The following is a 12,506-nucleotide window of genomic DNA, read 5'->3' on the forward strand; positions in this document are numbered from 1 at the left end:
TATAAATAGCTAGCGATTGTTTTCTTTCTAATCTTTCTTTGAATGAATACCCAGGAAGCAGACGTTAAAAGGGGTCCAGTAGTGTGTGAAGTTTTGGGAGACCAAAACCGATTTTAAAATTCAAATACATTCATAGTGCCGTCCTTTGAATTGTTTAATCCATTTATGCTTTTCCCTTTTTACAATTATTTAATTATGATTCCAGTTATCTGACACGCGACGTTGAAGAACTAATTATTACAAAAAGCATGGACTGTATATTTTTATTTTCAAATTTTTTCAACATTTTAGTTCACTAACTTATATTGTTTATTTATTTTTATAATCCAACTCGATCTATATGAGTATAAAATGGATAACTGGCATGTTATGCAGATAGGTCAGAAAGCAATTACATGTGGAAGAGCGTTTCCCAATGATTGCATTGTACGTGTATACATGTGCACTACGTCTAACCGTCTAGCCTGTACATGGAAACATGCATGGTATGTAGTCGAAAAATCTAAATAAATAGCTAGCAAGCTATATGAGAGTGAACATAAATAAAATCGATATTGCAAAACAGTATTCATGAATAGGTCGACAATTTTCCAATTTTTTGCAAATTTTCGAATTTCAATTACACCTTATAATACCTGCAGTATAAAGTTTGTGCGGATGCGTAGAACTGTTCGATTCCGAACCATTTTCTGACTCAATTTAAGTTTTTGCGTTTGTGCCTGACGTATGTTCAGGTATGTTCGTGTTCGAACTACAGTATGCACTTTTTTATTTTTTTTATAAATTCATGTTCACACTGTTATATTATATAGTACATTAGGCCAGTGTTACCGAACTGAGAGACTATTTAAGTAATTAATATTCTCTATGACTATACACTGTAATCGTTAAGTAGCAACATGAAGAAAAATTTACATCTTTAGGAGTGAGGAGAAGGAGTCCTCAAAGGATTTTAAAGTTTGCGGCAATATATTCTAGTATAAAGCTGACCGAACCATACTTGAACGGTAGTGTGAAAGGGTTAGATATACGCGATATTGATATAAAAAGGTTATAAAACTGTAGCCTTTCAGTTCAAAAGTTGGGCGAATGCAATCGAAGGATTTTGTAGAGAGAGATTAGCAATCTAAACATCTAACGTAATGCAAGCTATGAGGCGGCGGATAGCTGAAAATAACTTCAATCCAGTTGTTGATATGCGACATGGGAAGAGAATCTGCAATAGTACATTTTACTTGAACACGCAAGTGCGTAAGGCATGTTCTTTGAGAAATTTTGACTTGTTGCGAAGGTAAGAACAAACGCTATAGAGAATTGGTAGAGTCAAATTACTTTCGCAACCACTCCTAACGGCAAAAGTCGTGTACAAAAATTGTAAATTTCAAAACTCGACTCCTCGACAAAAGTTGCAAGTAAAAGCATTTTGTCCTTCTAAATTGATATGCAAAACTTGGACCCGATAAGCCGATTTTTTTTTAACGCGATCACGTATAACATCCCTATAGAATATGTTAAGAAGGTTTGGTCTTTATATATATATCTTATATATATATTTTATATATATATATTGTATATATATTTTATATATAAGTATGCAGCAAATGTGGATTACATAGGTTTATTTTTTGTAATCCGACTCCGTATAACGATTAGTATAAAAAGACTGCTTTTATATGGAAGAAGGGTATAATTTTTGGTATTCTTTCATGAAAATAAATTAAGATTTGTGTTAGGCGAAGTGGGCAGGAGGGCATGTAACGGTCGTCTTTGCTCAACTACAATATTGTTGAATTTAAAGAGTAAATGAATGATTCTATATGTGATTGCCACATATTAGGTGTAGAAATAAAAATTCTTCCTTCAAAAATGGTTTCTTTCAAGTATAGATAATTTGGATATTTAAACGGTGCAAGTTTCAGCTGTCGTGCAGTGTATACCAAAATTGAAAGAAATGGATGCAATTTATGGAATTGCATTTTTCTGCGTTTTTAATTGACTTAATCTGGAGTTAGATTAAGTTGGCTTCGAGCAAAAACACAGTAAGCTACAAAACAGTTCGAAACTAGTTTGGGAGATATCGGGTAACAAATTTTTAATTTGAAAATAATGAAAATTGCATACGTCCGCACGTCTTCCGCGCGGCCAAAGCAACTCAGGAATCGATTTTCAAGGTAGACTTAGAAGTTTTACCGCATACCACAGTATTCTTCAGAGCCGGCCGTATCCGATTACCACATATTCAGGTCGATGCAGTCACATTTAGCAGGCTAGCGGTTCACAGAATTTGAAGATGTGCGAAAACTGATCGATGAACATTTCATTTCGGAACTATAAAGTTTATACTGCGCATCCATCAATAAGCACCTCGATAAATGGCAAAAGACCATAGATAATGATGGTGTGTATATCGATTATTAACCTTTGTAACAAATCTATCTTAGAGTTAAATATTACAAAAAACAAATAAAAACATTATAGTCGAGCTAGGCCTACATCACATTGGTTAACATAATTAATATTTTTCCATTAGCACTTAAATTTATATCCTGTTTTTATATGACTTATTATTGCGGGACTGTACATTGAAAGTTCCACCTCATTTGTTGTGCCCAAGAGGTCAATAATTTGTGGCCTGTATTCAAAATTTAGCATTATATTATGGATCTGATATTCATCATGAAGCATTGAAAATTGGGCCTTTTTGCCATATGAACTTCAGTTTTTGTTTTATGCAAGGGGATTCAAAAATTGCCCCAGCCGAACCAAAGTTTTCATACCAATTTAAAATGCTGAAGTACTTAGTACTTAGCCATTTTGTCAAGAAATTTTGAAGATTTCCATTTTTCCCATATAATGACTTTTTAAAATAGCGCATTATGTAGGGACTGACCGATTCAAACCATTTTGAACAGTGTTTGCCCTTGGGTGAAAACACGTGACTTGTGGGCTTGAATAGAAATTTACACGGGCAGACATCAGACGGACAGACAGACTTAAATCGATTTAGAAAATGGTGTTGAATCGGTCGGTATGAATAAATATATCTTAAGCGGTTTTTGCGTGCTGTATAATGAACCCTGTACCACAAGTGCTATAGGAGATAATTTGCACAACTATGTGTATTCCCTATTTTCAAGACATTTTAAATTAAATATGGCAAATAGTAAAAAGCCTGACGACATATACAATAATCGAAAGTGGCTGATTGCGTTTCAAGTTCGAGCACGAAGCGATTTGATTGCCCCCTCAGCTATATTTTGTCTTGATAGATGAACCTATGAATGTTTACGAAAGAAATGGCCATATGCAGGGCCTTCATCCAACATAGAGTACGAAATCAGAAGACTTTCTAAATTTATTTATTTATCATATTCGTCATTTTTGGGAATTTTGCTGCATGGCTTATTTCGCTTAAGCAGCCAGCAATAAGTAAAACGTTGTGGATTACGATTGTAACGTTATTCTCAGCCTTAAGATTTACACGATGCGTTTAGCGATTGTGTCAGCAAACAGAATTGACTATAAAAAGTAACCCTTAAAAGTGCGTGGAAGTTCGTATGAGCGGCTAAAGCGGCAAAGCCTTCGCGGCTTTAGAAGTTAGGTTTTATCGTTAATAGCCTGCGTCGATAATAATAACCTGCATCGCCCTATATTGAGCCACGTCGAGACCTTTCGATGTCCTTTTTCGAAAAAAAATAACAATTTTTATGTATTCAATTAAAGTAAAGCTGACAGCTGGCTGATCATAAACAAGGGCACGTTATGGATAATTGAAATCGCTAAACAATACACTGCCGATGCTGACACAAACACGCACGCACACTCTCTTCATAAGTGAAAATCATATTTTTATGTATATTTGGACAAGAGACGAAATTGTAAAAAAAACAAATATGCCCTTCTATATAATATCTATACTTAACTAGTGTAAAAATATATTCGAAACAAAAAATTTCTTTATCCTTTAATTAAATTTCAAACTTTTATTTTCATTTACTTTTTTCCTTTATCATATTTTTGCTTAAAAAGAAAACTTAAATAATAATAAACGACTAATAAAAAAAGACGATTGTGTTTTTTTTTTCCTTTCGATGAATTAAAGCTTTTCTTCTTTAAAAAAGTTATTATTTTTCTTTACATTAAAAGTAAAAGTTCTTATATAAGTAGAAAAACTTGTTCACTCCAATTATTATATATTGGGTTGCTTTTTGATTTTTTTTTTAAGGATTTATAAAAAAAAATTGCAATATATATATATATGTATGTATATATATAAAATGTATATAAAGTAAAATATTTAATAAAAGACGACTCTTTAAACATATTGAGGACAACTAATAATAAATAATTATTATATTATAGCGTATACAGTGTTCGGATGAAACACTTAAAGAGAACAACAAATGCATAAATTAAATGAAGGTTGAAAACGATACAAAATCAAATTTGGAAACAATGTCTTTTCTTTCATACCAATAATTCATATTTAAAAAAAAAAGCGTACAATTTTTTTTTTTTTATATATATATAAAAACTCGGAAACAAATGTCATCAGCAGTTAAATGAGAATAATTTTATTGTATTGAAAAACTCGAAACAAATATCATCATCAGCAGTTAAATGAGAATAATAAAGACTGTAAAATATTTTAACAATTCACGGTATATGTTATAGTTGTTTTGTTGTTGCTGGTTTTTTTTTCTTCTTCTTTGCATTTAATTTGTATATATATTTATTGCTAGTGACAGCGACAACGATAAATAAGAAAAAAAAAAAAAAAAAAAAAAAAAAAAAAAAAAATGAAAAAGAAGAGAGAATTGTGCTGTTGCGGAAAACGATATTCGTATTTATATCTAACGATATCTCTGATGATTCCGATTGCATTGCATGCAGCGAATTCAAGAGTCATCAGCGACACCGCTAGATATAAATTCGCATATATATAATATATATATATATATATATATATAAATATATAAATAAAAAAATAAATGAATGTTTATACATGATGGGGGGAAAATACACAAAAAGGAAAACGGGTTAAAGAACCGAAACCGAAACCGAGACGCAATAATTTTGGTTAAGCACTTTTATAAAAATTTTCGTTGCCGCGTTTTACGATGACATTTAAAATGTAAAGGCTCAACTAACTAATTGATCGTTTAGTTTAGTTTAGTATAGTAAGCTATTTAGGAATTGTGTGATAGGAATTGGAGGGAAAAACCCACAACGTAAGAACACAGTTCTTTTTTTGTTTTTGTTTTTATTAAGTAACAATAATAAAAATAATAAATTTTAATGTAATTAATTTGGTGTTTGTATATATATGTATATGTATATATATATATATATATATATATATATATATATATATGTATATATATGTGAGCGCACATATGCATATATACAAAAATATATATATATACACATATATATACTATAAAATTGGTTGCGTGTATATATGTATGTGTTTGTCTATTTGTATGTATATATGTGTCTGATTGCAATTCTTTTCGTTTTTTTTATATATTTTTTTTGTGTTTTGTTTTTTAAATTTTTTTTGTGTATAGGAGGTAAATACCATATGGTTTGTTTTAATAGAGACGAGCCACGAATTGTTTTGCGCGTTGTTAATGTTGAATTTGCAAACTTTGAAGAGAATTTTGTGTTTTTTGTGTGTTGCTTTCTGTTTTCTGTTTTCCGGGTTTTCTTTTTCCTTTTCTACAAAATTAAATATCAAAAGAAAACGTTGAGTTTTTTTTGCATAAATATCCATAAAATTGATTAACATAAATTTAAAATCATCGGCTTAAGGAAGGAAGAAAATCTAATCAATCATCCATCAAACACGTAAATTAAGTGTTGCTGGTTCTGCTGTTGTTATCGCTGCTGCTGTTTGCATTGTATAAAGTTAATTGTATTGTTTTGCAGAGCAAACTGCCAACTATTGCATGATGTTATTTTAAATTTAAAGCACATCTTGCAGATGGGGACAGTGACGCTTGACTGGGTGTTGCTGTGCCATTAGTGTTACGTTGTTGCGGTGTGGCCGGAGACGCACAGCGTGCCACCAATTCCGAATATGGTTTATTATGTAGAAAACAGACTAAAACTACAGTCATATTATCACCGCCCAAACCGCCCATTTGACAGTCCGGCGCCAGGCAATGATTCATTAGATCTTCGCATATCTCCTCGGGATACATACCCTGTCCAATGCGCGTTCGACAAAAGTCAATTACTTCTTTATTGCTCATTACATCCCAAATGCCATCACAAGCCAGCACTAGAAATTCCCACTCACTACTAATTGTGCGTGTTTCCACATCCGGATAAGCTAGAAAATAATATCAAAAAAGCAAAAAAAAAAAAAAATTCGATTAGAAAACGTTTACTTGGATAAACACATTGCTTTTTCAGCAAAAGTTATCAATAATGTCCGATCCTCCTAATCGTTTAATACCGCTGTATGTGTTATGCGATTAAAAGGTAGAGCGAAGATTAAATTTCAGGCTTCGCATCGTATATATCAATTTCAAATTGACTTATTTCTGGCTACTACACATTCCAGGTAAATATTTATTTTCATCATTTTGAGCGAGCTTTTGATCCTATTTATCGAAACTAGCGCCCTGAACCTCACGATATCGATAAGGAGAAAAACAAAAGAAACCACATTTTCTTTCTGGAAAGTTTACGAGGCCGTAATGATCAGCTTGATAAATCAATACACACGCACATGCACACAGGAGGGGCGACGATAAAAAGTACTGCGCCGTTCTTACACTAAACGTGAAAAACGTCTTCAATTCGGTGGTTGAGAGAATCCTCCGTAAGGTTCTCATAAGAATGCAGATTCCAAGATATAGATAATAACAAGCTACCCTTCGAACCGCACGCTAGTTTATGGTAGCGACAATGGAAAAAGACGCGCACAAAGTAACGGCGGGTGTCCCACAGGCATCAGTTCTTGGTTCTTTCCTGTGGAACATAATGTACAATGCCGTTTTTGAGCTTAATTTTCCTGCTGGTGTAACGATTATTTGCTTTGTCGATGATATAGCCATTGTAGTGGTCGCAAAGTGCGTTGCGCATGGCTAACGATGCTATCGTTAAAGTGAAAGCGTGGCTAGAAGAGATGGAGTTAGAGCTGGCAGGGCATAAAATGGAGGCGGTGCTAATAAAACCGCCGAAACCGTGTGCAAACATGCTGCATACGAGTCGGGCAACGCACGGTGCAGTTATCTGCTGCTCTGAAATACCTTGGAGTTAAGTACGACCAACGACTCAACTTTAAGCGCCAGGTTGAGTACGCGGCTGAGAAAGCTGGCGGCATTCAGGCGTCGTTAGCGAATGTTATGCCAAATACTGGGAGCCCGAAATTCACCAATCGAAAAGTAATAGCCACGGCGATAACTTCGGCTTCGGTATGGAAACCGAAGTTTGGACCGGAGCACTCACAGTGAAGGCAGGGTATCGAAAATTAGCGGCAATATATCGTCTTAGTACGCTAAGTCAAATATGCAGATTCCAGACAGTGTTGGAGGATGCTGCCCTTGTAATTGCTGGCGCCATGCAAATCGTTGTCTTTCTTGGCGTGCGAAATGGGGCGCGTCCATGAAAGGCGCCGCATCAACGCCCCCTCCCAAGAGGCGTGATGGGAAAGAACAACGAAACGAAGATGGATGTTCGTTCTTATCCCAAAGGCAATGGAATGGACCGAAAGGCCACACGGTGAGGTAAATTATTACTTTACCCAATTCTTGACTGCCCATGGCTGTTTCCAAAAGTACCTGCTCTGGTTCGGGCACGACAACTCGCCAAATTGGCCGGCATGCTCGGAAATGAACGAAGATGCAGAGCATACCACCTTTCGCTGCGAAAGCTTCGAGAATGGCAGACCCCAAATAGAACCCAATGAAATAGTGGAGGGGCTAATTGCCAGCAAAGAGACCTGGAGCACCAGGCTTTGTAAGCAGGGTGGTCAAAGAATTAAAACCGCTTGAAAAACCGCGGGTGGGGAACAGAGGGAGTGGAAGCCAATAGTGAATTCCGCTGAGGTCCCACCGTAGGAAGCGTGCTAACGATATCCAGCCTCCCGGAAGTAATACCTAACGATGGTCCCGCGACGGAGAGTGGTGAAAAAAGCGTGTGTGGGGGGGGTAGTGTTTAGTATGTAGGCGAATCGTGCATGTTGCTAGTAAGAATCAGTAGTATCCCTAGAATATTTCCTGCCATCAGCTCGCAGAGCAAAAAAAACACACACACACATACACATTAAAACAATTAAGATTAAGAAGATAGATAAGTTAGAAGACCGGCAACTGGGAATACCACAAATGGCAAGAACTCATCGTTATTTGTACAGTTATTAAGCAATGTCATAATTATATTATAAAAAAATATTGAATTAAAAAACATTGCAATCATCTGCTCTGTAAAATGGCCGTTTTGGATAAGAGGATCGATTTCTCTGCTTTTGATAGTGTTAAAGTACAGTAATGCGCCCCTGTAACACGGTAGTCGTATAACGGGTTTTCATATTACGTGATTTTATGTGCATTGTATAAGACCTGCTTTCCTCCATATAACGCGGCGATTTCTCACGCTATACATATTTCTATACTGTGAAATTTATAGTGGTTTGTGTACATAAAATCTAAAAAACGAAGAATCATTAGATAGTGAAATTTTAATTAATAGACACGAACAAGAAGATGTGCTCATAAGTAAAGAAAATAAGAAAAAGATAACGCGTTGTACGGTATCATGTGAGCGCGGAAAGTATCTATCGTGTTATAGGTGCGATTACTTTATTAAGTAATTGTCTTAGTATGATTCTTAGCCGACTGTAAAGTGCGTTTTTGATTCACGCTTTCATCGAAACGCAATCAAATTGACTTATAGAACGCTCCATGAATATAAATCTAAATCCGTATATATTGAGCGTTTATAAACTATATTTTAAATTGGGTGAAGGAGAAGAAATTAAGCAATTCCGGTTCATTTATAAGTTTGGGATGTACGTAAAAACTCTTACATCGTCACAGCCGCTCTACAAAAAGATAATAAATAAGTTATGCTGTTCGTTACAAGAGGAAGCGGAAGAACCTTCACAACGTCGGTCAAAATATTCTAAATTGCGACAAATATGTCAGACGTATATGGGACTTCGGACACTGTGGTAAGAAGCCGGGGAACAACCTTCGCACCGCAGGGCAAAATATTCTAAACTGCGACAAATATGTCAGAAATCCATGGGACTTTGGACGCTGTAATATGAACTCACGATGGTTAGCAGGTAGAAAGGGTGGGGCGAGGAAGGAAGAAGAGAGTGTCTTGATTATCTAAAAATGAGGAACTATTCGCAACAACAAGGATTTCCAGATTTTTCCGTTCAAGGGGCGCAGCTCACGCTAATCTCTCAACCTTTCAACGATTGCAACTGTGAGAATATCAAGAATATGTAGATTTTTTTGTCGCGGTTGACTCGTGAAACAAGACTTTCACTCGTTTTCGGCAGAGCGACTAAAAATAAATAAATATATATAGTAACATCATGCTACAACAAAAATTGTGCAATTTTCACGGAAGTGTACACGTACAAAGGTAAATGCGTTTCTTCTACCCGATAGTAAATTTTCTCATCGAAATTCTTTTACTTAAATATGTTTTCATTTTTTTTTTGGCATTGACTGGTTTTATTCTTAAAATGACCGCCAGCAAACACTTCTACTTTCCTTTCTTAGCTCGAAATTTAAATAAACAATATTAACAAAGGTACGTAACGTAGAAACAATAACGAGATTCCAGCTGCAAGTGTGGTGTAGTCATCGTCACTTTTAAGAAAAACAATGGAAACAATAAAGCAATCCGATGTTGAAAAATTAATTGACTACCGGTTTGTATATATGCAAATATATCGTTTTCCCCTGTTCGTGAAAATCTTTATTTACTCGTAGGCGCAATAACGGGGATATGTAATATAAATGACTAACGTATGTTAAAGAGTCGGGCGGGAAACCCACAATCAAAAAAGATAATGTAGAGAAGATTAAAACGATGCTCACGCGTCATTATTTGTTAAAATAGTCCATTGAATGACTGTCCGTCATTTCTTTCTTTTTTTTTTTTTTCTTTGGCTTTCTTTAGGCAGCCAATATCTGTTTCATTGTGGGAGAAGCAGCGGAAAGTTCGCCTTTCGAGTTTTTAGCTTAGATGGGAAAGGAACCTAATTTACTTACCGGTTACAATTTGTTCTTCAGGTTTCTTGTTTTCATTGCGCTTGAACACGAAATCGCCCAAAGCCCTTGACAACGCCAGATTACCATTGACACGATTAAATTCCACCCAACCGCCGCCTTCATTAATTCGTTTAGTTTCTGCTTCATTGTTGGGCTTGTGATCCATAGATAAAGTCTCTACCTCTCCGTTAATGCAGGCGACTGCGCGGGAGTCACCCGCATTGGCACAGTACAAGTGATTATTTTTAATTAAGACAACAACGGCTGTTGAACCAGCCATCTGTTCTCCCCAGGATTCGTTATACAGCATTTCATAATCAATGTCCAAAAACGCCTAAAACATAAAAAAAACAAAAAATCATAATTTTTTGATTTTTTTTTTCTTTTTTTTGCTCAAATTGCACATTAGTTGAGAGAGAGTGCGAGAAGGAACACAATACTAACCTGTTTTAATGCTTTTTCGATATTCTCACTATATTCGGGACGTTTCAAAATAAATTTGTGTAAATGTTTGCCAGCATATTGAGCTACGGTAGCTCCGCCGTGGCCATCGTAGACTGCAAAGAACGATGTACCTGGATCATCGGGTAACGATAGAATATGTGTATGTGAATCTTCCATATTGATACGCCAACCCTGCATACAACTGGACCCGACACGATACAACTCATTTTGACAATATGACGACTCCTTGGCGGTAACTGGTTCTGACAAAGTTTGGCCCATTTTCTTAACGTATGAAATACAGAATCGTATCGTTTTGCTGTTGTTTTTCTCTTTTTTATTTTTCTCACTTGTGAGTTTATGAATTTTAAAAATTATTTCAACTAAAACGGAAAATAAAGTAAAAAAAAAAAAGAAAATCGTTAATAATCCAAAGAAAAAAAAAAACAAAAGAAGGTAGTGGCAGGCAAGCTGCGAAAATTTAAAGAGTTTTTTTGATTGCCGCCCAAAACGACCAATTGGCGATAAGCGGCTTACGTTTTCTTGTGTGCTTTCAGAAATAAAATTAATTTAAAAAAAAAATTTTACTCAAATCACAATAAAAAAATTTCTTTTTCAACTTAAAAACAGTTGTCAACAGCAACGAATATAAAAGAGAGAAAAAAAAAAAAAAAGGAAAAAATAGACAAACTTGTCATGGATTATTTAAATTGACTTTTAACCCATTCGGGCGAGTATTGATGATAGCTCAAAGGACATGAGAAAAATGAGATGGTTTCGATTTTTTTTTTTAAACTTTTTGCTGAGCTTTCTTTTCGAACAAGAAGAACAAGAAGAAAATTATATTTGAACTGAGCGGTCTATGTTATCGGTATCCATTATCAGACTAAAAGTTATCTATAGATTCGTGTCGTATATTTTCGAACGATAACTCGACACTTTATCAATTTGACATTTTTGATTTGAATTGTTTACCGAACCATCCAACCTTTTACTGATTCGATCGAATTGAATCTGACAAGAATAGTAAAAATATTGGTAAAAAAGTTTCTTTTTGATTATGGTATCGATCGATAGTACGCGTAAATAAAGCATTTCTGCCTGCAGGTAGATTCTATGGGTTCACATTTGAATCAATCAAAGCCAATGTGCTGTGTTTGAAAATTTTTAACCGATAATTTACAAGAATGAATGTCATCATAATGATGATTAGCTGTATGATAACAATTAATGTTTCCTTAACGTTATGGTCTCACGTCTTTGACAGGTACAAACTATACATTATTATGATAAGAATTTTGCATTAGTGACAAGATATAGTTTATTCCGTGAGTGTATGCATACATTATCGCCTCTGCATCATCCACGTAAACGTCTTCAATGCAATTGGCAAACAGCTTTACTTCTATGCTTGTCAAAGATATGAGTTCACGATTTGCTCCATTAATTGACTATGCAAGGCAAATTAATGAATGTGGGTTCCGTTATAAGCATTTGAGAAATCGTTTGATAATTTTCAAATGGTAAAAAGTAATTCTGTTAATACGTTTTGAAGGAGGACGCGCAGCAGCCCAGAAGCAGTAGAGGCCCTATCAAGAGAATAGCCTTGTTCCACGATTCTTGTTCTTATACTCATTTGGTTTTCTGTTCGAACGTATGTAAAGACGGTGGGTTAATAACGGCGTCTAGGAATAATGATTTTTATACCCACCCCTGTAAAATGAGGTTATACTCGTTTTCTTTTTTTTTTTCATAATGTATGTAACACCCAAAGGGAAGCTGCAAAGAGCCTATATATATATATATATATATATATGT

General features: G+C 35.0%; 1 protein-coding gene across 1 annotated transcript in view; it reads right to left on the minus strand.

Annotated features, from left to right (window-relative positions):
• Positions 1-5,728: 5,728 nt before the first annotated feature.
• The window catches only part of LOC119645361 (probable protein phosphatase 2C T23F11.1), a 25,775-nt gene continuing 18,997 nt past the window's right edge, over positions 5,729-12,506 (minus strand). Inside the window, exons 2-4 of the mRNA XM_038045532.1 lie at positions 10,689-11,071; positions 10,245-10,578; positions 5,729-6,337 (exon numbers count right to left, since the gene is read on the minus strand). Of these exons, the coding sequence (XP_037901460.1) occupies positions 5,958-6,337; positions 10,245-10,578; positions 10,689-10,970 (996 nt within the window). The 5' untranslated portion in view covers positions 10,971-11,071 and the 3' untranslated portion in view covers positions 5,729-5,957. The remainder of the gene's footprint in view (positions 6,338-10,244; positions 10,579-10,688; positions 11,072-12,506) is intronic.

The sequence above is a fragment of the Glossina fuscipes genome, unplaced genomic scaffold (assembly GCF_014805625.2).
Source record: "Glossina fuscipes isolate IAEA_lab_2018 unplaced genomic scaffold, Yale_Gfus_2 1, whole genome shotgun sequence".
In the NCBI taxonomy this organism is placed as follows: Eukaryota; Metazoa; Arthropoda; class Insecta; order Diptera; family Glossinidae; genus Glossina; species Glossina fuscipes.